Source organism: Electrophorus electricus, chromosome 8, assembly GCF_013358815.1.
Source record: "Electrophorus electricus isolate fEleEle1 chromosome 8, fEleEle1.pri, whole genome shotgun sequence".
Classification (NCBI taxonomy): domain Eukaryota; kingdom Metazoa; phylum Chordata; class Actinopteri; order Gymnotiformes; family Gymnotidae; genus Electrophorus; species Electrophorus electricus.
In genome coordinates, this window is record NC_049542.1 from 20,854,867 (window position 1) to 20,880,438 (window position 25,572).

At 39.7% G+C, this 25,572-nt stretch overlaps 2 protein-coding genes across 2 annotated transcripts in view; both read right to left on the reverse strand.

Annotated features, from left to right (window-relative positions):
* The window catches only part of trit1 (tRNA isopentenyltransferase 1), a 47,250-nt gene extending 34,497 nt beyond the window's left edge, over positions 1 to 12,753 (reverse strand). Inside the window, exon 1 of the mRNA XM_027006334.2 lies at positions 12,577 to 12,753. Within this exon, the coding sequence (XP_026862135.2) occupies positions 12,577 to 12,735 (159 nt within the window). The 5' untranslated portion in view covers positions 12,736 to 12,753. The remainder of the gene's footprint in view (positions 1 to 12,576) is intronic.
* A 960-nt stretch (positions 12,754 to 13,713) lies between these two features.
* myclb (MYCL proto-oncogene, bHLH transcription factor b) lies at positions 13,714 to 19,057 on the reverse strand. Its single transcript, XM_027006304.2, has 3 exons — positions 18,720 to 19,057; positions 17,423 to 18,078; positions 13,714 to 16,430 (listed from the first exon to the last, which is right to left on the reverse strand). The coding sequence occupies exons 2-3, from the start codon at positions 18,030 to 18,032 to the stop codon at positions 15,787 to 15,789; spliced, it is 1,254 nt and encodes a 417-aa protein (XP_026862105.2). The 5' UTR covers positions 18,033 to 18,078; positions 18,720 to 19,057; the 3' UTR covers positions 13,714 to 15,786.
* Between the last annotated feature and the right edge of the window lie 6,515 nt (positions 19,058 to 25,572).

Below are 25,572 nucleotides of genomic sequence, written 5' to 3' on the forward strand. Positions count from 1 at the left end.
GATAACAGAACAGTTTTGAAGGGTGGGAGAGGTGCACTGTCATCAGCCCCATCAGATCCATACTACAGCACTTGGACATAGTGAGACAAATGGAGGAAATGATCACCTGCTACTGATCTGAGTAGTTTCGCTTATTGTCAAGATGAATGCCATAACTGATCAAATGAAAATACATGCAAGGTGAGTGTTACATTAGCTTCCCAAACCTTGATTCCAGTAACATGTAATAGCTTTCCAGATGCCCAAGTTTCAAACGGTCATATAAAAAAGGCTTTTAATTATTTTATAAAACCATAAACATTCCCTAAACATTACAACTGGCATTTCAAGATTTTCACAGATGTACTGTTTCATGCCTATAAGGTGTGGTGTAAATCTAGGTTGTTATACTGAAACAAAAAAAGGTGACATTTTTATGACAGAGTGATCAAGTGGGCTTTAATTTAGGTAAAGAACAGCTCCTGTTTATTAAATTAACAATGTACCACAATGTACCACACTTCTAAATGGGCAATCATCTTATCAGAAAGCATCACACAATAGCGGTAGAAAAAGTTCATCTGCTCCATTTTTTGGTATGTGGCAGATGCCCGCTAGCATTCAGCAGCACGGCCAGCGCCGAGTCCCACGGCCACTAACAGAAACTGCTGGAATGTCAAGAGGGCCTTCGCTTTGCGCCTTGCCACTCTTGCGATTCTGTAACCTTGCATTCCAACTACCCTACCTCCCACTTCACACAGCAGTCAGAGAGGCTAGTGCTGAACCCTAAAGGTCCTCAACCAGAGCCTTCTCCATCTGTTCAAGCTGGCAAGCAAATCCTGATTGGAGCAGTATGAGCAGGAAAACCCAGACATGCTCCTGCTTCACTCTCCACCCTGCAAGTGATTTTAAAAAAAAAAAAAAAAAAAACAAAAAAAAACAAACAAAAAAAAAAAAAAAACACATAAATGTCTCATCGGTGGCTCCCAAGATGCAGCAGCCTGCACTGGCATTAGTACTGGTGTAAAACACTGCATTCCCAAGAGATGCCCATGCCTTTGCTCTGGCACTCCACAATCTTCCGGCAAGTTAATCAGCATTCACAGTTTTCCAGGAAGAGCTAGACAAGGTCCCTGTTGCAATCTTTACTCTGCTTCTACAATTCCCTCTTACAGGTAAGTGGAATAAACTGAGAATGATACACTTCTAACACTAATGTGAAAGAAAAGGGCCATTCTGAGGGGTGTGTGATGAATCCAATGTCTTAACTGTTAAAGAGCTGGAAATATTTTAGAAACAAGGATTAAATTCTTCTGTTTGCGGGAGACAAAAAAGAGGAAGGGATAGAGAGGAAAAAAGCAGACAGATCAATACATCAGCTACTGTGTCTCCATCTCCCTGTCTCAGAGGGGCGAGGGCAGAGTGTCTGGCTTCCTATCTGTCCTCATGACGGCAGTTGAATCCTGGGGAGGGGTTGGACTCCTCCCTTTTCCTCACCCAGGAACAGATGCTTTTAAACCACAGCAGAGCTGATCAGTGAAACCTCCGTAACTGGCCTCTAAGGGTATAACTGTACAAGTATGCATCCTGAACTGCCACAGAACAGATGCTGTGGTTTGCTACATGCAGTTATACAGAGAATACTCAGAAACCTATTTGTGAAAATAATTAAATTTCACGAGTTCGACCCAAAACCTTAAGCTGTAAGCCACTAGCAACATGCCATGCTAAGCTTGGCTCAAGCTCACTGGCATTTGATTATGTCAATCACACTATGGCAAATGCAAATGACACCCAGGAGCTAGAAGACCCACCTCTTTTTTTTTTTTTTTTTAAATCAGACGTGTGGGAAAACTTCATGTTCCCAGGGAACTACAACTGCAACTAGTGGATTGGACAGGGTCTGCGTGATAGTTTTGTTCAGCAGTTGTAGGGAATGTGTGCACAAATACAAGAACCTGCCAACGCGTATTCAATGGCATCACCGAGAGGCGATCACCCATCATTTACATTTACGCATTTAGCAAATGTTCTGATCCTGAGCAACTTACAATTTCAAATCATGTTACAGAAGGAGGTGAATATAGCGTGAGGAATCTTGCCCAAGGACTCATATTAGTATAGCATGGTGCCCAGTGGGAGAGGCAGCATTGTTACACACTACAACTACTAAAAAAACATAAAATAAAATAATAAAAAAAACACCAACCAAAGAAACAGACAAAAGCAACTGGCAACTGAAGCAACTGGCATTTACATTTCATCTATTTTAGGCTTAAACATTAAAACAATGAAATATAGTTTAAGTGGAACAAATTTAATTGTTTTTGTTCTTTTTGTATTTAGTATAAGAGATGTTTGAGTTTTGTAGCTGATTGTTTTTGCCTTTTGTTTTTCAGTCCTAAATAAAAATGACTTATGTAACAGTGCATGTTCACTGTTTGCATTTTACACTACAGGCCATGCCAACTATCTCAGGGGGAACAATACAACACTACAATAAACTGTAACTCACACTACTGTCTATTCAAAAATAAATGAAAGGGAACATAGCTTTATGCATTCAGGTTTTGCTGCTTTTTCCCCCCCTCACTGTACCGAACCATGATTTCTAAACAAACAAACCCCAAGCAGCTTGCATTGAGTGAACTGATTCGTGTGAACTGATTCTTGACTTCTAAGTACTGTCACACCCCCACCAGCCACATGGTCACTTGCTGAGCAGAGTGTTGCCCGCTCCGTTTTAGCAGACCCACATCTGAATCCATTCACTTGATACACTGGGGCTCTGCTTGTGACGCGACGAGGCTCAGAACACCATGCCAAGGGACGCACTGCTTTGCTGTGCCAAGGGAGGCACCAAGTGGTCTGGACCCCATGCCAAGTAACATCCCGTGGTTTGAACCCCATGCTGCAGTGAAAGCACAGGAACCCACCTCTGTCTGGCCTGAGCTGACACAACATGAGGCATCACTGATGCAGATGAGCACTGAGAAGAACCAGTCTGTCAGAGCAGACGAGTACTGAAAAAGAAGGCTCAAGTACCACTATTAATCCTGCCTACCACTTGGTAATGATTCCATGTGTGTTATCTGCCCTGTCCTTGGGGCTTGTCTGGGGCCTCCAGTAGCAGGGCCAAACTGACAGTTTAGCAGAGGAATAAAAGAGGAGGTTGGAGAACAGCACCACTGAATGTGTGTGGGGGTAGGCGTCAGACAGAAAAGCTGTGTGATCACCCAGCCTGGTCATGAGGCACTCAACTGGGGCCACACTCCAAGTGCTGCCAGGGTTAGTGGGATTTGTTCCTGGCACACACTCCCACCCTATCTCCAGGGCCCATACCAGCTTCTCAACTCCACTACATCCCAAACACCACACACCCCCACCTCTCCACCACTATCTCAGGATTTCAGAAACATGTGCATTCCTCCTACTGGCTACCACAACCGCAAGTCAGTCATTTCCCATGTGCCCAAGTGCCATCCCGCCTGAGAGAGCATGCGCCCTTCACCACCCTCGCCCTTGGCACCCATCGTCCATCGCTGCTTGTGCGGCTGCTGCGGCTGCAGCTGCTGCACATTCTCATGCACCTTCATGACTCGTCTTCTTTGAAAGGCAGCCATCAAACCCCAAGCAACTCACAGTGAGTGATAAGTGAGTGTGTACGAGAGAAACACACCAAAATAATCTAACTGAAAAACTACCATTAATAAGGCCAACAAGCCCATGGAGAGAAGGAGAAACAGAAAAGAGAGTGAATAGCTCACTTAGAGAAATGACATTTTCCAACAGAAGCAAAGGCTAGACTGCTGTTATAAAATAAGTTACAGGCCTCATTCGCAGAGCTCTTAAGAGCCAAAGTGAGTGAAGCTTGGGAATGCATCTCTCTGTGCATGCGCTTGCTCCACACAGAACAGCAAAGGAGTGGGAAAGAGGGAGAAAGAACAAAGGAGGAGCTGGTCCATGTGTGCACAGCTCCACGTGGTGGGACTAGCTTCTCTTTGTATGTGTGTGAGAGAGAAAGAAAGAAAGAAAGTAAGAAAGAAAGAAAAAGGCCCGAGATGACCCTGTCTCTGCACTCCCAGACAAGCCTCCAGACAATAAGCTCAGTGTTGGATGACTGCAGACTGCCCACCATCCACACCCAACCTCAGGTCATACACGAGACAGCTGCTCCCCACACACAGAGCGGGGGGGGGGGTTCAATGATCAGTGAGGGACTCAAAGCACACACCCACACCGCCACACTGGACACCCCACAGGAAATAACTGCACTCTCCATCATTCCATCTCTGCAGCCCTCCACACGCTCCTGACTGACCATCCATCTCTCTCCCCTCAGTCCGTCCATCCATCCACTGCTTTCCCAGAGGGAATGGCACAGTAAATCCAGGCTGATAAATCATTTACAACAGTGATCTTTTTCCTCTACCTCTGGGCTTCCATTCTGTCCATTGGTGTTCATCCCTGCAGTCCTCAGAGCCCTGCCGATAACTGGCCTATTTCTGCAAGGGATGCTGGTGGTGGAGTTGGAGTCCTACAGTGCGAGGGGGCAATATGGACTCCTAAGTCTGAGGTCAGGTAAAGGTGACATGTTACATAGAACCCAGACCCAGTCCTGAACTGTGTAGGGGCACACAGACTCCACTAGTTAAGTTCAGTCTGTGATTATGGCATCAGTAATGAAAAACACTAGCCTTTAAAAGTAAATAAAATAATTGATTCTCAAAATGTTAATGTTGAAATTAAAATTAGACTTTTATAAGCGAGATGTCACACACACAGAGAGACACACACACAGACAGACACAGTATTTGATTAAGTCAAATCCAAGAAGTTCCATGACTGCAATTTCAAAACAGCAGATGGCCATGACAGTGATGTGATAACAGAAGAGGCAAGGTTTCTTTTCCTGCTAGACAAGGCCACAGAAAAAGCCAGTAAATGAGCTCATTCAGCAGTCCCATCATTGGTACTAGCATTCCAGAACAAAAAAAAACAAAAAAAAAACAAACAGTCAGAACAAAGACCAGGAAACCTCACGCCTCTGCCTTGGGTAGACTCAAGGAAGCAACATCAGAAACCCATAGAGAACAGAAAAAGGTCACTCCAGCACATGCCTGCTGCAATGCCTGGCTGATGGGTCTTGGCCAATGTCATCACACACCCTGCTTACAACAAATTCTGTGCTTCAGTGTGTGCCTTCAGGCTTGTTGCATCTTTCCACACCAGCCACCTGCGCTCCAATAAGCCATGAGCTCCTAGATGACCAAGTAAATAACACCATTTTCCCTGATCCAAGCAGCAGTGGGAAGGCCAAATTAAGATGTTGTGATCCATGACTGGGTCAATGGGCTTCAGCAGACTCATTGTAACTGGTGTTTCAGATTTCCGGTGGATTATCAGGGCATTATCAAGCTCTCACACCAAGGTCTGGATGAATACAGACGTCATGCCAGATGTACCACGTCGCCAGTCGTAGCACCAGGCAGACAGATACAATTGAATTTTTTTCATTCATTCTGCACAAATTTAATTTTGCTTCTGGCGTGTGTATGGAATGATGGAAATGATTCACAAGATTTGAACACTTAAATAAATCTAGCTTAACCCTTTCAAAAGACATTGGACCCAGAAATCTATTTTTTTTAAACCCAGACTGTTAAATGTAGGCATTCATTTATGGCATATATTGATTCAGTTCATAATTCCTTTTAATCACTACAATGATCAGAAGAAAATAAGAGTAAATATAAAAAGAACAAATATAATTAAACTTAACTGGTATTCAAAATAATAATTAAAGATTGCACTTCTGGCATTTTGTCATAGGATGATAGGTATTGTAGGAGCACATTATGACTATGATACCTGAATGTATACAAATAAAAACAAACATTCTTGCAGACTCTTGTTAAGCTTAGAGCCTTCAAGCTGACCTGGTGGAAGAGGTGAGCATCAGAGAGCTGACACAGGTGTGTTTCACTATCAAAGACAGTAGCAAAAACCACAAAATTACATTAAAAGCCTGCTTCAGCATGCCAATTGCACTGAATTAGTGTTCTGGCATGGTCTCAAGAACAGGAGGCCTTAACATATTTTAGCCTTATTATCTAGGCCTGTTATGTCTGGCAGCAAGGCAAATTCTGTGACAAAGCACTGGATGATTCATGAGTTCTTATATAATAAATGAGGCCCTTTGTTTCATGCTATCCAGTTAACAGCAGTTGAGGTACAGTTATGTGCAAAATAATAGCAGTGTGTTTAAAACAACTGAAGAACCTAAATACTCATAATAGCATTTATTTCCATATACACAAAGGCACTGAGAGCACTGCACATTCAATTCCAAATGAAACATGAATGAAATATCAATTTTTAAACTGAAAATGAAGAAATAATGGGAATAATGGGCTGTTTACAAACTCGAATATTTACAGTATAAACTGAAGATTGTTTACAGATGAACTGAACTAATATTTAGTTGTATAACGTTTATTTCTGATAACTGCTTTACATCTGTGTGGCATGGAGTCAACTAACATCTGACACCTATGAACAGATATTCCAGCCCAAGCTGACTGGACTACATTCCATAGTTCTTTTGCATTCTTGGGTTTTGCATCAAAAACAGCATTTTTGATGTCACTCCACAAATTCTCAGTCGGATTGAGGTCTGGGGATTGGGCTGGCTATTTCATAACATCAATCTTGTTGGTCTGGAACCAGGATGTTGCCCGCTTGCTGGTGTGTTTGGGGTCGTTGTCCTGCTGAGACACCAATTTCAAGGGCATTTCTTCTTCAGCATAAGGCAACATGACCTCTTCCAGTATTTTTGATATATTCAAACTGGTCCATGGTGCCTAGTATGTTATAAATGTGTCTAACTCCAAAGTATGAGAAATATCCCCAAACCATTATGCTTGCACCTCCATATTTTACAGTCTTCACAGTGTACTGTGGCTTGAATTCAGTGTTTATGGTCGTCTCAACAGTGGGTCGGTGGCCTTTAGACCCAATAAGAACAATCTTGCTCTCATCTGTGCATAGAATGTCGAGCCACTTCTCTTTAGGCCAGTCAATGTATTCTTTGGCAAACTGTAACCTTTTCAACATGTCTTTTTTCAACAGTGGTACTTTACAAGGGTTTCTTGCAAATAGTTTGGCTTCACGTAGGTGTCTTCTGATTGTTGCAGTACTCACAGGTAACTGTCACAGGTAACTGAAGATGATCTTTGATTTCCCTGGAGCTACCACGTGTTTCGGGTTTTGTTTGTCATTTTAAAGCATTTGAGATCATTTTAGCTGAGCAGCCAATTCTTTTCTGCACTTCTTTATACATTTTCCCCTCTCCAATCAACTTCTTGATCAAAGTTCATTCTCCTTCGGTACAATGTCTGGAACAACCCATTTTACTCACTGAGCAAGGGCTAAAACCAGCGGGTACAACATTTGCTGCCCTCCTTCTTTAAATAAGGCCCATAATTGACACCTGTTTCTTCATAGAATGAATGACCTCACTAATTGAACTCCACACTGCTATTAATTAAAACACGCCCCTTTCATTAAATGAGTCAATTACACCCAATTAGCAGCGTGCATATCATGACTGTTGATTGCCCATTACTCAGCTACACCTAGTCATGAATTCCCCCCCCCCCATGTTGTATTATCTTTTCTGCCAAAATCAGTAATTAAATACATTAGTGATGATAGACTGCTATTTTTGCACATAACTGTATACTTAGGAAGTCACTAGATTACAGAGATAAGCACACACATTGTTCTTTGATAAGAAACTGGTTCTGGTTTTCTAAGAGTGATGCACAGCCTCATGTACTTCAGTTTGTGTCAAATTATAAGGTCTTAGCAGATTCTGTGGGAATTTCACCACAGAATTACCACAGAAAAAGAGAACTAAAAGGCACCCACCATAGTCCCTGCTCATGACAGTAGCATGGAGAAAAACTGACAGAGGGATCAAAACTAACACTGTACTACAAATACATTATATCCTCCCTATGTCTGGACATCATGACATGTTCTTTTTATAGTGGCTTCAACATTCATACTAAAGCAGAAAATAACAGACATGCAGCTGCCATGCATTTCTTGTGGTACTCGCACCCTGTCCTGATGTGCAGACACAAAACCTCAACAATGAGCAGCTCAACCTATCCTAAAGATACAGTGCCATGGTACTAAGCTATAAGGTCTTACAGCTGTCAAGCCAAAAGGACATTCCTCTATTACAATTCTAAATATCTAAGAACCTTCAAAACTAGCTTGTTGATCCAGAACCAACACCAGCAAAAAGTAGTCCAAAACAGTTCCACATGTCTGTCTCTAAAGGCACAAAGGTCTTTTAATACTCTGGTGAGTTAAATGCCCCCAGTATTTCAGTTCTGCAAACGACCCATTAAATTACCCCTTGGGACCTTGAAGACCTCATGTGAACAGTACCAAAATCGCTCCCCCCCTCACTTGCTCTCCTGTCACAGCACAGGCAAACAGCCATCTACGAGGTTCCCATCAGTCCTTGCTCAAATCCAAGCTCTTTGAATTATGACCCTCATGACCCTGATGTCAAGGCTTGTCTGAATGGCTCAAACGTGGGTGTCTATCACACCAGTACAGAAAAAAATGTGCAAACTTAGCATGGTCACGGTAACAATCGCTCCCTCACTCACTCCTGAGGCACGTACAGTACAGCTATTCAAAATGGAAATCACAGCCTGCACAAGTCGCCCAGCCACTGAATGCCAGGGGTAGCTGGTGGAGACTCCTGGACACAATAGGGGTGTGGGAACCGATTCAACATGATAATGGGGGCTTGCCCACTTCACCACGACCGACCCGCACGAATCCCCACTCACCCACAGAAGCCTGCACTCGCCATCTTCAGCACAAGCAAGACTTTTACATGCATGGCTCACTCTGGTAGGAGACAGAGAAGCAGCTTGCTGCTCAGTGTGGAAGCTGTCGGGACGATTCAGCTGCACTGTAGGGGAACGAATTTTATTAGCGTAATCTAGCTGACTGTACCATATGACAGCCCTGTGCAAACGTCCAAAGGAGCAGTACATGCTCAAGGTCACAGAACAAAAAGACAAGGAGAGTGTGTTCCTGAATTATAAATGTGCAGAACTGAAGAGAGGTTGAAAGGTTGACTGTGGCAGAGAGACTGACTGAGTTTCAAGGATTAAACCTCAGGACAAATTTAGTCACAAGATGTTTAAAAAAGTTTTTAAAAATGTTAACATTTTAAAAAGGGGAAAGATATAATGTTATGGGTGAACATTTTCTAAAAGTAGCTCTATAATAGCATGGACACAAAGCTTTAACATGTTTGTCTATGTGCACTGACATTGATTTCAGTGGAGAAAATTACAGCTATGACAAAGAACTACAATAAAAGATCAAACAGTGAACTTGTAAGACATTTTGAATAGACTGGGTTCATGCATTTACAACCTAGGGCCATCTCTGGATTTGCTATATAAAAGAAGGAAAAAAAAAACAGCACTCAGGTACTGAAGGCATCTACCAAGGGGGTCTGAAATTGTTTATGTGCATTTCAGCACTGGCATGGTAGTCTCATATCAAAAGACCCTAAAAAAGTAACAAGGGTTTTCCCTTAAATGTTGTTTTCCACAGTGTTCAAGAAATCAATATGTTTAAAAGCATTTAAATATTTGACGGATGTTTAATGTCACGTAACTAGCTAGCTAATAAATATGCCTATTTGCTTGCTTACAGCAGATCATGTCTGCAGGTTCTGAGCAGCAAAAAACTGATTTTAATTACTAGATTAATAATAATTGCAATAACATTATGAATATCCAACATTACAAGCCAGCACGTTATAATTAAACTCCAACAAATCCACTAACTAACATGACTAATGCAGTAATGTCCAGGCAGTCCAGCAACAATAACAAAATATCTATGATGCTGGGACAGCCATATAGAACTGAGTATTTCAAAGAAGCATATAACAAAGAATATTTTCAGGAGAAATTATCAGGCAAGACTGGATGATATCGTTTAAACTGACAATGTGATCATTTTAACCTAAAATGAATAATTGGATGAATCACAATTTGGTCCAGAATACTTTAATGACTGACGCTCAGGACCATAGTGTCATTTAAAACAGGTTTTCATACAGGATTTCAGACCTTGGGCCATTTTCTCACAAATTGTTTAAAAAAAATTTTTTCTAAACCAACTAATTTCTGTTCATATCTCCTCTATTTATTGATCAGGTTTTATGATATGTATTGATTCTCTGATAGTTCCTGATGTTATCTCAGCTAAATATTCTCCCCTTTTTACACCACTGGCCTCACTCACCTATACTACTGAGCCTTGTGCTGTACAATTAGTCACAAAGATCTAAATCGCAATATGGACCAGTGTAATTATCTAACTGCAAAAGGCTGTGATTATTACAAGTAATATGCATACGTACTGTGCAATTAGAAGCCTCCATCACTGCATTGTAGCAGCATGCATGTGGTTTTGGAAACAATGAAAGGTGTCGAAAGGATAATCTTCCAGTTTTGCAAATACCAAATATGAATACAACAGGGGAGAGGGAAGACAGCGATTTGGTGCTGTAAAAATTTTTTAATCTTCTGTACTTTGGCAGTACTTCGGATTTAAAAGCAGTGACACTGCTCAGACGAATGTCTTATGCAAGATGAATGTGGGCACATTGTGTGGAAACACAAATAACATACCAACATCTCAGACAACAGCCAGAACTTTACAATTAATGTCTTGCAAACAAGGAAAATGCAAATATAAAATTCCTTTTCTGAAAGTCTGGCTGAGAAATCAGACAAAAACAATTACTGATGCATTTAGAAATGACATGCCAATGTATGGCAGTTGAGACAATTTAATACTTCAATTAAGTTACATGCCTTATTCTAGTCACTTACACCTTATTACACCTTAATCTAAATACACTAGAACAGTTAATTTACAATTTTTAAGAATATTAATTAAATGACAGATTAATGTACATTTTTAATGTAGGCTTTTTGGGAAATTGAAAAAGAAAATCCCATGTTTGACATAAAACCATTCAAGTTCACCATTTCATTTCAGCCAAACCTGGTCACTTAGTACTGTTCAGAAATGAATTTCATTTTTGGGGCAAAATCAAAGCAAAAGATATATATATATATATATAAGGCATCTTTCAAGGATGAGCAGGCTCAGCTTTTACATCTACTAAGGAATTAATGGTGCCATAGATATGCATCAGCATGAATTCAGCAAAGTATTCACATTTGGCCCAGTGGATGGGATATCTGCTGCCGATGATGGTGGCCTGCTTCCAGAATCACTGTGCATGATTTTCATTGTTTCTGAAACCAATATTTCACAAACTATTCTCATATCTGACTTTCCTCAAGATTTTTCATGAATTAGAATGAAAAGGCTCATTGATGACCAATGAATTATCAGTTGTGCTTTAGCCTCTGAAATTAAGAATGCTGCACATTTTTTAAATGTGATCACCATAGCAAACACTATCTCCCAAATGACCAAACAGTATGAGCATGGCACAAATCTCAAAAGGCACATCAGGCAAGTTGTTCTCCCCTGAGTTTTAACTAGAGAGCCCCTATTACCATGTAGCACTGAAAAAAAGAGAACTTTTTTCATTCGAGAGATATTTTAACAAACACCCCATACCACTGCATACTGGATTTTCTTTTTATTTTTACATTTTTAAAAAACAGAATTTGTTGCATATTATTGTTATTGTGCAATTGTTGTTCTTTTTTCCCTTAAATTCCTGGTGGTATTAGCCATCACCTGAATGTGCAGCCAATGTTTTATCACTATGCCAGATGTACTAATGTAACTAGCTAGCTCTGCTGGCTGTAGAGAATATTTGTAACGCGGTGCAAAACGTAAGGGTTCATTGGTAAACCAACAAGCTTTTTAGGACATTGACACTAGACTCTAATCTGTATTCAGAGGTTAGGCGTACCTCATGCAGCAATCTTGGAATAAATTTGATGTTGATACATGGGTTAACTTAGCTAGCAGACGTGGCCTAAGAGAAAGAAAGTCTATCTAACCTAGACAGCTAACTAACGCTAGCTAGCATACTTTAGAAAGAGTCATAACGTACTAGAGTAATTTGACCGAAGTGTACTGAAACGTATGCATGTGACCATGCACAATATGGCTATGCACAATAGCGATCTACTACAACAGTGGCAATTGTGTGGTGTGACAGTTTTGGGGTTTTGGTGCAGCTCTACATAGTGATAGCTACGTAGCTAGTTAACTAGCTAGCTAATCAACTAGCTAATGTCGGATGCATTTCTACGACAAATGCTATTGAACATTTCCGGGTGTTAGTACATCTCTAAACGACTTCTGGAAGAATGTATGGAATATCTTATATAGAAACATTTTGTTTCTGTATTTACACACCCGAAGAAACAGACGTTTCGCTGTGCACATCTTTAACAGTACTCCATGCTTGAGCTAATCGCTATGGCCTTTCACGTGCTCCTATATTTAGCTAGCTAGCGACAATATTCATTGTTCATGGAAAAAACTCACCTGCATGGAATCGGCGCTTATTATTTCGCCCTGCAGTCTTTTCCCGATCTCGATTGCTAGTTTGGATTTGCCAGTACCGGTAGCCCCTAAAATCACAACCAAAGGAGGTATAATGGCTTTCCCAAGTGCACGATGCATAACAACATTGGCGGCCGCCATGACGATAACCTCACGGAACTGCTTTCATGACGGAGCATGCGCACAACATACGTGGAGGCGGGCTCTGTCTCCTCAAGATGTTTCCATAGAAACTGGGTGCGTTTGGGAAACAGATTTTGTGCAGTCCTGCGCACAGATATCCAAGTGATTTATAGCAACCGTAAAAATGTATCATATTTGTAGATCGCAAAATATATAGTGTGTGTTTAGGGTGTTACCAGCCACAACAACACAGGACTAAATGCTATCTAATACATTCGGCATCGAAAGCATAGACAGGATAATTTTTTCCGAGGCATCTTCGTCCCTCCACACCCAACCAGCCACGCGCTGCTTTTACACCTGTAAGATTCTTCACTCCAAGTGATGCCCTCATAACTATAAGACACAGTTTTGTTGACTTTCTGAAGAACACTGACAAATGTACACCACCGAGAAGACCTGAATAGCTAGTTTGTTGCTATGGAAACTAAATGATCTGCGCCACGGAAAAAGCGACGCTAGTTGCCATGGAAAGGGGGCCACGACCTTTTCGGTGAAAGTGTCCCGTACATAAAATGATCATAACAGGTTTCTTAACAATCACTCCAATCAGGTGTGATTAAAATAGAATACTTGCCAAATCCGAAATAAGCCTTGCCCTACAATCTACAGAAATTAGGGCCTTTACAGATTTATCTATGATTAAAGAAAAATGGGCCATCTGCCTCCAGCTTCTAATAATGTCCAAAATTGGTACAATTTATTAATAGACCTAGCTCATTGGATACAAGAGACTGCAATTTTTATATAAAAGTTGGTTGCTTGGTGATTCTCTCTCCCTGTGCACCCATCTTGATAAGTCCTATATTATCAATTTTATCAGTCAGTCTTTAGGTTGCACACATGATGTAAAAATGTGTTAAGATTGACCCATGCCTCACCGACACAATATGGTTACAACTCCAGAAGTTTAAGAAAAACACTAAGACACTTAAATTATTTGATTTGAATTTATTAATGGTCTGAATTCTACGGGCTCATGAGGTACTGAACACAAAGTGCTTAATGCTGCTGCCATATATTCCCAGTGTATGCCCACAGTGACCACCACGAAAGACCATGTAGACCAAGTGAGAGATGTAGAGTGAAAGATTGAGAATGAAAGAAAGGACAAAAGAAATAATGTAGAAACATGAATAATGTAGAAAAGTAAAAGTTACAACAATTGTACATCATCTATTCTTAAATCTTGAATATTCATCAGTTAAATAAATGAGACAGTGTAATACACTACTGGATTGGTGCCCTATGCAGAGAACAGCAATAAAGCAAACACAAATAAAATGCTAGAAAGTGTTTTTACTGGAGTAAGCAGTGATGAGCTACATCAAACATCTACTGTAAGCTCTATTTCAGCTGGCTTCCCAGACACAAACTAACACTAGTCCAACTCTAAACATAATTTGCAACAGTGTATCCCTGTACCTTAGGCAAGACTTGGTTAACTTATTTTCCAGAAAAATAAGTTTGATGAAAAACTGAACACTACATGATTACATTATATGCTTGGGAAATGTTGCTTAAACTGTCTTTTTCATTAACATCTGTGTTGGGTGAAAATGCTGGAGCTTCTTTCATATTTGAAAATAAGAGATGGAGGAATTTTAAATGTTTCAAATTATAAATATTTCATTTTCTAGGCATGTTAACTGAGAGTGTGTCGATCCAAATGATAGCTTTGTATCTTCTAGCTTGTCTATTCTATTTCTTTTTCATAAGGATATGTGTAGATATGTAAAAGCAGGTTGACATGTTGGCATAGGGGCAATTTTATGCGATTCAAGATTCAAAACTGGTATATGTAATGCAATAGGAAAAGGTGCAATGGTTATATTGGATAAATAAAGAACAATATGCCACCAGCTGAATCAAAACCAAAAGTAAGAAAAACAGTGATAAAAAGCAATATTCCAAAAAATACCAAAGTCTGTAAGAAAATAGAGTACAAAAGTTGATTTTTAAGCATTCTTTGACCATTTTGGGTTCTACACCCCACTCACTGAAAAATAAAAAGAGTGATGAGCAGGCAGTGAACACAGCATCAAAGTGACTAGCAATAAAAAGTAAGGTTTGATAGTATTATTATTATTTTTAAACTTTTTTGTTTTGTTTTTACTTTTATTAACAAAAATAAAAGCTTTCAAGATATTTGCTTAAGAGTAAGCCAACTAAGTTTCAGGACATGAGGGTAAAATATGGACCAAAAGTTCAACAGCATTGATTTTGGTATTAAAACAGAAAGCATATATAATACACTTTACACATGGATCAACACAGCAGAGTTATTATTTACAAATGTCACAGTTAACATACACTACAACGCTGTGTAAGGCATTGACTCAAATAACCAAAATAATATTTACTGAGAAAACAAAGATGTGAACTTTGTAGACAGACTGCTAAGTGTATGCTAATGCTATGTCTTTTAAACTCCAGTCCTGGCATAATATTGCAATGGGCACACAAACTTCACTTTGAGATTAGGCAATTTTGAATGTTAGTAGTGATATAGCAGGAAATTACACATTTTAATGTTTCATTAAGCTTCTTAAAAAAGATATTTCATGAATCAGACAAAAATTGATTTACTATGTTGGTTATATGTGCATACAGGCTGATTGCTACATTTTCAATTATGCCTAAATGGCATGCTAACTCAATACAGAATTACAGAATATCCGTAACTAGGATTGTTTTAATATGTAAAAGAACTCTGGGCCTGTCTTTTTTTTAACCTAAAAAAAAAATAATTAGCAGGGCCTTCTTTGGGAAACTTAGTGAAGTTTATGTAATCCATAACACACCAGGATAAACAACCAATCAGTCTGAAAATCTGAAAATGTCCCACCCCCAGACCTCTAGAATCAAATGTGCAAAGAATGTTAAAAATATATATAAATCAAAATAAAGTACATATGTCCTTGCTCTTAAATATTGACATCTATTAACACAGGACTCTTGTAAGCAGTTCTTGTGAAAGGGCTGTCTCTGTGCAGCTCAGGTGCTGTTTTAGGAGCGTCTTAGTTCTGCTAGCCTGCGAAGTAACTGCTGTTGCCTGTTTTTAAGATGCTTCTTCTCCTGGGCCTTCTGCTTGTCCTTGGTGTGTAGCAAGCGCAAGTATTCTGTAGCCTTGGTCAGGATCACCACCTTGGGTGTCTTTGGACAGTCCACCAGCCCAGGAATCTCATCCCTCAAAGCCAGAAAGCGCGAGCGCAAATCATTGCGTCTCTTCCGCTCCAGGAAGTTGTGATTCTTGCGCCTGTCCAAGTCCTCACTGTCAGAGCTCTGGGGGCTGGAGGGCTGGGACTTGGGTCCATGGTGGAATTGGGGATGGGGTGAGGAAGCAGTGACAGATCTGGAGATGGCAGAACCAGGGGAGTGGGGTTTGCTCTCGAGTGCCTGGGGTGTGGAACCTGTCTGTGGGTGGGAAGTGTCCTGACGGACCCTCTTGCGAGGCAGATCTCCATCAGGGTGGCTTTGGGGAGAGGGTGCAGCATAATTGTGCTGCTGCTGGTGGATGGAGATGTGAAAACGCTTCATGCCGGGGTCATAGGGATCGGCACGTACCGTGATGGTTACAGGCTTACGGGAACTCACCAGTCGAGGCTTATTGTGTTTATGCTCCACTGTCACCACGTCAATCTCTTCATCATCTAGAAAAACAGCACAATAAAGGATATTATTCACCATTCAGCCTACAGGCCTTCTTTGTGCTGTATTTAATTCATTTTATTAATTATCTTGTACAGTTCTGTCAATTTGCAGCAGGTAATATGTGGAGAATATAATTAAATGGCTAGTACCTAAACACTGTTCCTGTTGGAGTGTGAGCCTGAGTTCTATACTTGAAATGGTTGAGTTATTCAATAATCATAAACGTGCTATCATACATTTGGAACGGCTCTCACGTGCTGATCCAAAGCAGCATGCAGTCTTGTAAACATAGGGGGACTACTGGAGTCTGATGCAACTCTTGGTTTAACTCAAATACTTTCAAGGCTACTGCTTGCATCACTACATGCAGCTCAATACCTAAACTTGAAAATCTTGAACTCTTTCCATTCAGTTGAAAAAAAGCATCTTACTGATTATGACAATAAGATCTTCTGCCATCCCCCAACAAGCTGCACTATTAAAGTCTACTCTAAGGCCAGTCCCTGTAAACTTTCAAATACGTATTTTCACTGTAATAAAAATGGTCTATTAAAGAAGAGAAAAATACAATTTTAATCTATATTCATAAAATTCATAACAGGCAGTTATCATACTAACCCTATTAGTTTTCAAAGATTCCTATTTGTTGCTTGGGGATAAGAATTAAGAATTAAGTGGTTTTCCACATCCCATTAAGTTTAGATACGCTTTTCATTGGTTCCTATTGTAGCTGATTGTTTTGTATTCCCCGCCCACAAGTAAAACAATCCATCCTGTTGTTCAGGAGTTCAGGAATGTAGGGCCATGGCACAAGTCCACATAAACATTCCGCACGGAGATAAAAGTGATGTCACACAAAACCAAGGCATCAGAACATAACACATTCTAATGATAAATCAAGACATTTACAAGAACAACGATCAATGAATGAGTGTGTAAAGATGCATGAACGTCTTGCATTTGAATCGATATCAAAGACTAAACTGCCTACCGGATGAGTCGGTGCGTGACTCTGATCCGGATGACACCTGTTTCTTGCAGCTGTTGCTCAGGGGGAAGGTCAGGACAGCCGCTGGATCCACACAGTCTGTCGCCAAGCAGTTGAGAACAGGCGCGTCCGCAGGGACACACTGCGACTTGCTGGGGTGCGTCGGACCCGTCTGCAGGGCGAAAGGCAGTTTGGATTGGCCTGAGCAAGACAATCGCTCACTGACCACTTTCTCTAGTCGCTGGCTGGCAGAAAAGCCGCTCCACATGCAGTCTTGGATGATGATAGAACTTAGGTTACTGAAGGTTTTGTCTGTACTGAGTTTACAATGTCCATCGTGCTCCTCGTCCTGTCCCAGGAACTGGGAAACCCACTCTAGCTTTTCCCCTAGTGATGGATACGCTGCTCCACCGGTACCATCCAGCGTCCTGATAGGCGACATGGGTGGGGTTGGGACGAGCTCGAATTTCTTCCAAATGTCCTCGCTTGGCGCGGTAGATTTAAAGAAATCCTCGTCCAGGTTATGGTCATCGTAAAAATAGTGTTGGTATTGGTCGTATTCCTCCATCTCCCACCTGTCAAACGGCGGAACGTTTGCACTGATCCCCGGCATTTGTATCCTCACCCCGCAACTTTACACCGGTCACGGCAAACAAGATCTGAAAATTAATAAAGTCTCTTAGAAACTGAATTCACATATAATACACTGTACATTATTGAACGTATCTCTCTACTCCGTTTAATGCTGTTAACAAAAAAATGGTCTTAATAAAAGCTGATGTAGCAGGATAGGCTATGCTGGCTATTAATGTAACCTTAGGACATGCGGTACACCGGTACTCAGGACACAGGTTTATTTGTGTTAGATTAAATTAACCTTCATTGGAGAAATCTCCGTTTGCGTTTTACTTTGAAATAGGTTTATGGTATGCTCGGAAAACCAATCAATCAAATAGATATAAACCGGTTAACATAAAGCAGCGAGTGTTTAATTTATTATTTAAACGAGCAAGTCAGTGTTTCCAGATAACTGTACTACTAATGTAGGAATCATACTGGAATGAGACCAATGTGAGCAATGTGACTGTGCTCACACTTTGATATTAAAACTTCAAAGTTTCGCAACATTTCTATTACATAACATTAGCCAAATGGGGTGTCAAGTGGGTTTATGGTACGTATAGTACCGCTGGTTCAAACACTTTACCGCTCTTGCAAAACCTAAGTTGGTATATCTACTAATATCTGCTGATTTAATATAGGACCACAAATAAATATTTATTTGCTTCTTACACCCTACCGTAAAAAAGTCTCAGGAGTCCGTATAGTGCGCGACATTTGATTCCAAATCCACAGAGACTTTGCCGGTAAGATCGAGCGATAACTTCACTGCGCACAACAAACCCACTCCTATTGCAGTCTTGCTGGCTATTTACAATGATTTCGCTCTTACAAAATCAGTGAGCTTTTTAAATCGGTAATATCCTTAAATCCTTGTTGTGTCCAAATATCTTGATTCGTTTTGATTCATCATTCGTTTCTCTCAGAATGACTCGACCAACCTTAACAAACTACAGCACAAACGCAGACCAATGTAACGGTCAAATTAACGCAGTCACTAATCCACACTGTGTACTGAACTCACTGAGCCCTTGAAAGAACTACGCCACTATATTACCAGACTTGCTAGAGGGGTATTTTGCATAAAAGGCTGGTAGTATTCAAGTAACCACGCCTTCATTTAAAGAGACAGGACGATATAACGCTAAATAAGTTCTCTTAGAGTGTACTTTGTATACCTTATTTCCTAAATACAACATTTAATATAAAGCCTATTTGAACGAAACTTATATGCAGCTCGTTTTGTGACATAGATTTATATTTCCTCAATGCATTATGAGAATAATAAGAACATTACCATATATTAAAGTTTAACTGCAGGACATGATGTGAATCCATATGTGTTTCTCTTCAAAAAGGGAAACCTACACTTTATTTATTATTTAAAATATTTAAGTATTTCTGCAGAACCTTTTAAGGACAACAATTAAACCATTAAAATAAAATTAAAAATCTGTTATTCATGCAAGGATATGTTATATGTAGTTATGTGTAGGTATAAGTTCATCTAAATAACATATGTATATATGTGCACCAACACAACATTGTAAAAGAAAACATGTTAAATGACATATCCCAGCAGAATGTTTTAGTGAAACTGGGTATATCACTGGGGCATTTGCCACAGTGTAGTAATTTCCATTAGTTGTTTTTGACACAATTTTGCATGTGTTGGCTGGAGAACTGAACCATTTGCAGACATATGTGAGCATGCAGTTGTACCAATATAACTAAATCTCTTATATTCTTAGTCTTTTTGTATCCACAACCCTAAACAAAATACAACCTAAATCCTAATCCTAAACCTAAGCCTAACCTAAAACCTAAATATTATCCTTTATTTACCTCTAAAAATAATCATGAGGTGAATCCTAAACTTAACTGTAACATTAACCAAGGACACACATTCTCTATTTGTTAAATGTGTATTTCTTATCAAGAACTTTTAAAATGCACTTAATGTTTGTGGGACCATTTTTATGCATTTGTGTATGTGTGTGTTTGTAACTACACCATTAAGTTCAAATATGATTATTCATTCTGGTATGTGTGTTCTCTTCAAATCTTGATAGCCACATGGCATTTTTGAATTAATGCAATAAAATTTGTCACTACACTAATTGTGGCAAATGTGTCAGAGGATGACATCAATCATTGCTTTTAGCTTGAGGCTCAAATGTACAGGTTCACAGAGTGTGTTGATTCCATCTGATACCTTTAGCACACAAGATATAGAACATGCGGTCAAACCAAAGATAATGAACTCTCCACATCTGTCTCACCCCCTTTATTCTAATTCTAAGGCGGTGACCTGTCCATTTGATCCATCAATACTCTCCCTCCCTAAATTCCTCCCCACATTTAATCTGGAGCACTGATGAGTGGTGGGAGACATCTATTACTTTACACTTTTAATATACCCTTCCCCCATAATTTCCATGCATACAGATATGCTTGATTGAATGATAAGTGTTCAATGACAAACATACAAACTCTTATAACCATCTTCATTTACTGGCACAGGATATTTTGTCCCCATTTATATATAGATCCTCTATTTATATACTGTAATTTCATAGTATTCAAGTTGGAAATGCCTGGACTGAATGATGTGAACAGAGGATACACATACTTGCTGTATTTGACACTTAATATCAATATTGTAACAGATGAATACTAAGTCAACCATGGTGTAATTTAATTATGTAATCAGATGGTTCTGTTTTGGACTTGGGATGAACTATTGTTGTTTTAGCCAAACTTGTGAAAACATGTTTCATATATTTTTATAAAAGGCTATTTTCTTGTGCTACTACTGTGCTACAGTACTATGTTGTGCTACACAGTACTAATGTGCCATCAATAAATAACATTAACATGAGCAAAATACATGCAATATAATACCTAGTATACACAAAGTTAATCAACCTCTAATTGTTACATAAAAAAATAGAATAAATAGATGACAGGTATATTTTATATGGTAAGAGATATGGCAATAACTTTTAAAATGATAGATCACTTATGTGAGACTACAGTGATAAACACTGATGATGTCTTAGTGGATCACTAGAAAGCAGTAACACAATAATGAAAAAAAAATAAAAAATTGGATACAGAGAGCAGGTTGAGAACTGACCCCTACACTAGGCCCCAACCATATACTCACTGATCTCTTTTCCAGAGGTGGGCATGGGGGAGGGTGTAAGTGGGGAGCCTTTGGGGTCCACTGGCACCTCCCTATCAGGAGGTCATTGTTATTTCCCATTGGTTGATTTTTAAAAGATGCACAGTCATTCATTCCCTGCAGTGTCCAAATGCAAATGAGAAGTAATCCTGAGTGGGTGGGCTTCTCTATAATGTATCTGTGTGAAGAAGAGGACAATGATAGCCTGCTCACTAGCCTATGGTTTATAAATGGCTCCTATTGGGCTCCTAGCTATATAAGACACAGGACATTTATGCAGTTACTGAAGACTTGTCTACAAAGGAACTGATGTTGCTTCATACATATATTGTCATGATATCATATTCAACAAGTATTTGCTTTAGAGTCGGTTTAGTAATGTGATATAGATTCATGGCATGTTAGTCCTCTTGTAGTAAATGCACAGATGTAGATGTCCATCTGCATATGTGTGCATATGTGAGTGTCCTGCCATTGGCTGATGATCGGTCACTTCAGAAGCAATGGGGGCCTTGCTGTTGATGCCTGTCAGGCATCTGAGAATAAAACCACTGTGCCTAGGCCTCTGGTTCCCGTGGCAACACCAAAAGCACCAGTGCAGAGCAAGCTTCTTAGCACATGCACAGAGTGCGGCCTTCTAGCATGATGTGTTAAAGTCTACACACATGACATGCCAGGCAAATTGGCTCATCTCATCCAGATAAGGTGTACAATACCATTGCAACCATTTCCTATATGACAGAAACACTGTGAATAATTTATTTACCACATGCATATAAAATTAGCCATTTTTTTTTATCTTTCATCTCTGTTATCTGTGTTCATGTATAGGTTTATATCCTCTGAATGATCAATTCAATAAGTAATGTATATCTCAAGCATACTCAGTACACTGGAACAAGAGCAGTGATGGAAAGCTGGTTGATAGTTGAACTGTACTTCAGATGCTCCCATATGTAATAATATTTAGGTGTCTGAACTGTGGTTGCTTGAATGACATATAGGGATGTCTTGTGTAGAGTGACCAATGTTATTTTGCACTTAACATTTTGTAGTGCTCAGATAACTGACCAGCAGAGAGGAATGTGAATGTGTGGGTTTTGTGGCCTTCTTGATTGACAGGCCTTCATTAATCACAAAGACAGCAAGGTTTTTATTGCTTTCCTGGGAGAATCAGCCCTGAGTGAGTGAGAGAGAGAGAGAGAGAGAGAGAGAGAGAGAGAGAGAGAGAGAGAGAGAGAGAGAGAGAAGTGTCATCTCAGCTCTGGGTACAAGTTGTTCTTGCTGCAAACTGTATCTTGGCAGCAGTGACAGGCTGAGAAAGAGTGAGAGAGGAGAAAGATACAGGGAAAAAGAAAAAGAAACAGAGGAAGAGAGAGAACAGGAGAAGTAAGAGAGACCAGACACAGATCTAGTGAGAGATGGAATGGGGAAAGGGGAGGTGTCTTTCACAGAAACTCTGTTAAAAGAGTTGGCTTATGACAAAATACACTGAAAAACTGAGAAGGCATTACATTAATAACATATGCATTTGAACTTATGGCTGAGCATGATGATACTGGACACATTATGTTATCTGTTTAGGCCAGCTTTTCACATGAATCTGGCAATGAAAGCACAGGAAGTGCTGGTCAGCTTTCCTTTTTGTGGTCATTAGCCTATGCTCATTGAAAATTGTATATGCTTTGTATATCCTTGACTACGAGATGTCTGTTACTTTGATTACCCACAAAATGGTAATGTTGCTTCATTCTGTATGCACACAATTTGCACTATTTTGTACCAAATGCCAAAAAAAATTGCAAAGATGCACAGGTCCAAGTGTACCAGACCTGTGCTCCAGAAACAGAAAATAGGAGCGATTTCTTAGATTTCTCAGATACCACAGATACCTCATAGATGAAGTACACAAATTCTTGTCCAATCAGGTTCTGTAAGACACTTTGACTTTTTACCTGTGTTTGGGCTATTTGTTTTTATTTGTTACTTTGCATATGAATTATTCAAATTGCAATGCCATTAAAAGACTCACTGATTAATAGAGGATGAGAGAAGTCCACCCTCCCCCCAAATAAATCTGAATAATAAATAAATCTGAATAATATCCATATTTACAGGTTGCCAAACAGGTTTTCCCTCAAAGTAAATGTGGGTTCAAATTAAATGTGCATGAAAAAGTGTGCTTCCATTATTTACCTCAGCTGGAATCAGATTTATGTAGTATGTTCTGTTTGAACTCTGCTATGCTTCTTTTTTTTAAATAGATCAACAGGCAGTCAGTGGTCAGTCAGTTTCTGACCACTGATAGCTATATATTTTGCGGTGGAAAACCACTTTTACTCTGTAGTGGCATGTTTACCTAATACCATGACTAGAGCAGTAGAATATATGTTTTTAATGAAGTGGCTTGTGAGTGTATTGGTGTAAGGACACCTAGTGGTGAATCTGAACACCTCCAAGTATGCTACAATCCACATCCACCATGATTCTCATGTTTTAACTAATATATATATATATATATATATATATATATATATATATATATATATATATATATATATATATATATATATATATATATATATATATATATATATCTTCTTGCAGTTTTCTTTAACAAAATTATTTTATGCTTATAAATTCTTTTCTGATACTGCTTATAAATTAGGTTTCTTTACTCCCTATATCTCATTCACAGCATTTCAAACTAAATAGATAAATAGAAAAAAATCTGTACCACTCTCAGTACCATTCTTTTTCTTTGTGTCACACATCAGAAGCCTACCACACACACTAAGGTATCATTTACATTTCAATGTCTGTCCAAGCAACAAGCTTTGCACTTGGCATAATAGAGCAGCAGGAGGCTAACCCTGTTCTTACGCATCCTGGGGAGAATTACATAGCCTCTGCTCTTCATTTGTGCCCTGTCTTTTTCTTGTGTCTGTGGTCATAGATGTACTTTTCGTTGTCTGAATGTACATATAATTAACTGTGCTTTCCTTTTAACTGTGTGTGTGTGTGTGTGTGTGTGTGTGTGTGTGTGTGTGGTGTGTGAGAGAGAGTGTATTTGGGAGGAATTGTACAGTAGGAAATTATCCAAAGCTCACTGCACTACAGGACCTGTGGCCTGGTCCCTGCTCCACCACCATGGCCCTCTTTTATTCACACACGTGTCTATAATTGTCTGATTTCTGTCTGCCAGTTACACACACTCTCTCACACACACACACACACACACACACACACACACACACACACACACACACACACACACACACACACACACACAGACACATACACACACACACACACACACACACACACACACACACACACACATACAATATACACAGATCCATATAGACATACATTTCATAGATTTATGAACTAAGTAAGTACAATAACAGAGTTTATACCTGTGCAGCATTATAAATAGGGACACAATTATCTTTTCAGAACATTATGTTCTTAATAGAGCTTTGTATGGATGGGTGAGAAAGTGTAGAAAGTGTAGAAGATTGTAAATGTGTTAATAGCAAAAGTCACCTAAGTAAAATATGGAATCACATATTTAAATATCTTTCAGTGTCCCAGGCAATCCAATCCTGTGTGGGGTTTCCTGGGTGACCAAGTGAAGGATCGCTTTTTGCTATTTTTTATGAGTGTCTGGATGCAATGCCACATTCAGGGCCTAGCATCCAGGCCTGCCATTTGCTCCAAATCCAGACTAGCAGGCCAGCACGAAGACCAAAGGGAGCCAGGACTGTCCAGCTTAGCTACAGCTAGCAGTAGATAGAGACGGTTTCTCTCACTGCAAAGGGCTGGGACTCTGAAACCTCCATGCCACAAAAAAGATGAAGCTGTCAGGTGGAGGAGCCACAAAGTTTATTATTTCAGTTGAAATAAAATCAGACCCCAACTTGACACATTTTTGGTATGTGACATTTGCATTGGTTGGCTATAGTACTGACTAGTATGGCTTATATGTCACTCCATTCAGATTTACATATCTCATTCTGCTAATATTTACAATTGGAGGAGGAGTGAATAGACACTAGATTTATATAGTCCTTTATTGTCAGCTTTCCAAGGCCTGAGATGACATTTTTAGCACAATTATTTTGCTACAGTTACTGCCTTGCCTCTTGGAAGCTGTGGGACCATTCACTGCTTTTTTCATCTCTTTGTTGGTCCTGTCTTTTGACTGAGCTTGTGGCACTCTTGCTTTGTCAGCCCAGCTGAGCCTAAGAAAAAACAGCTGTGTTGTTAAACCTAAGAAAACAGCTGTTGTGACTAGTGCTAACACACACACACACACACACACACACACACACACACACAC

Excerpts from the sequence above, each read along its gene's own strand:
- myclb (XM_027006304.2), bottom strand. The coding sequence starts at position 18,032 with ATGCCGGGGATCAGTGCAAACGTTCCGCCGTTTGACAGGTGGGAGATG. Across the intron at positions 16,431-17,422 it reads GTCACGCACCGACTCATCCG|ATGATGAAGAGATTGACGTG; the intron begins GTAGGCAGTTTA and ends CTGTTTTTCTAG.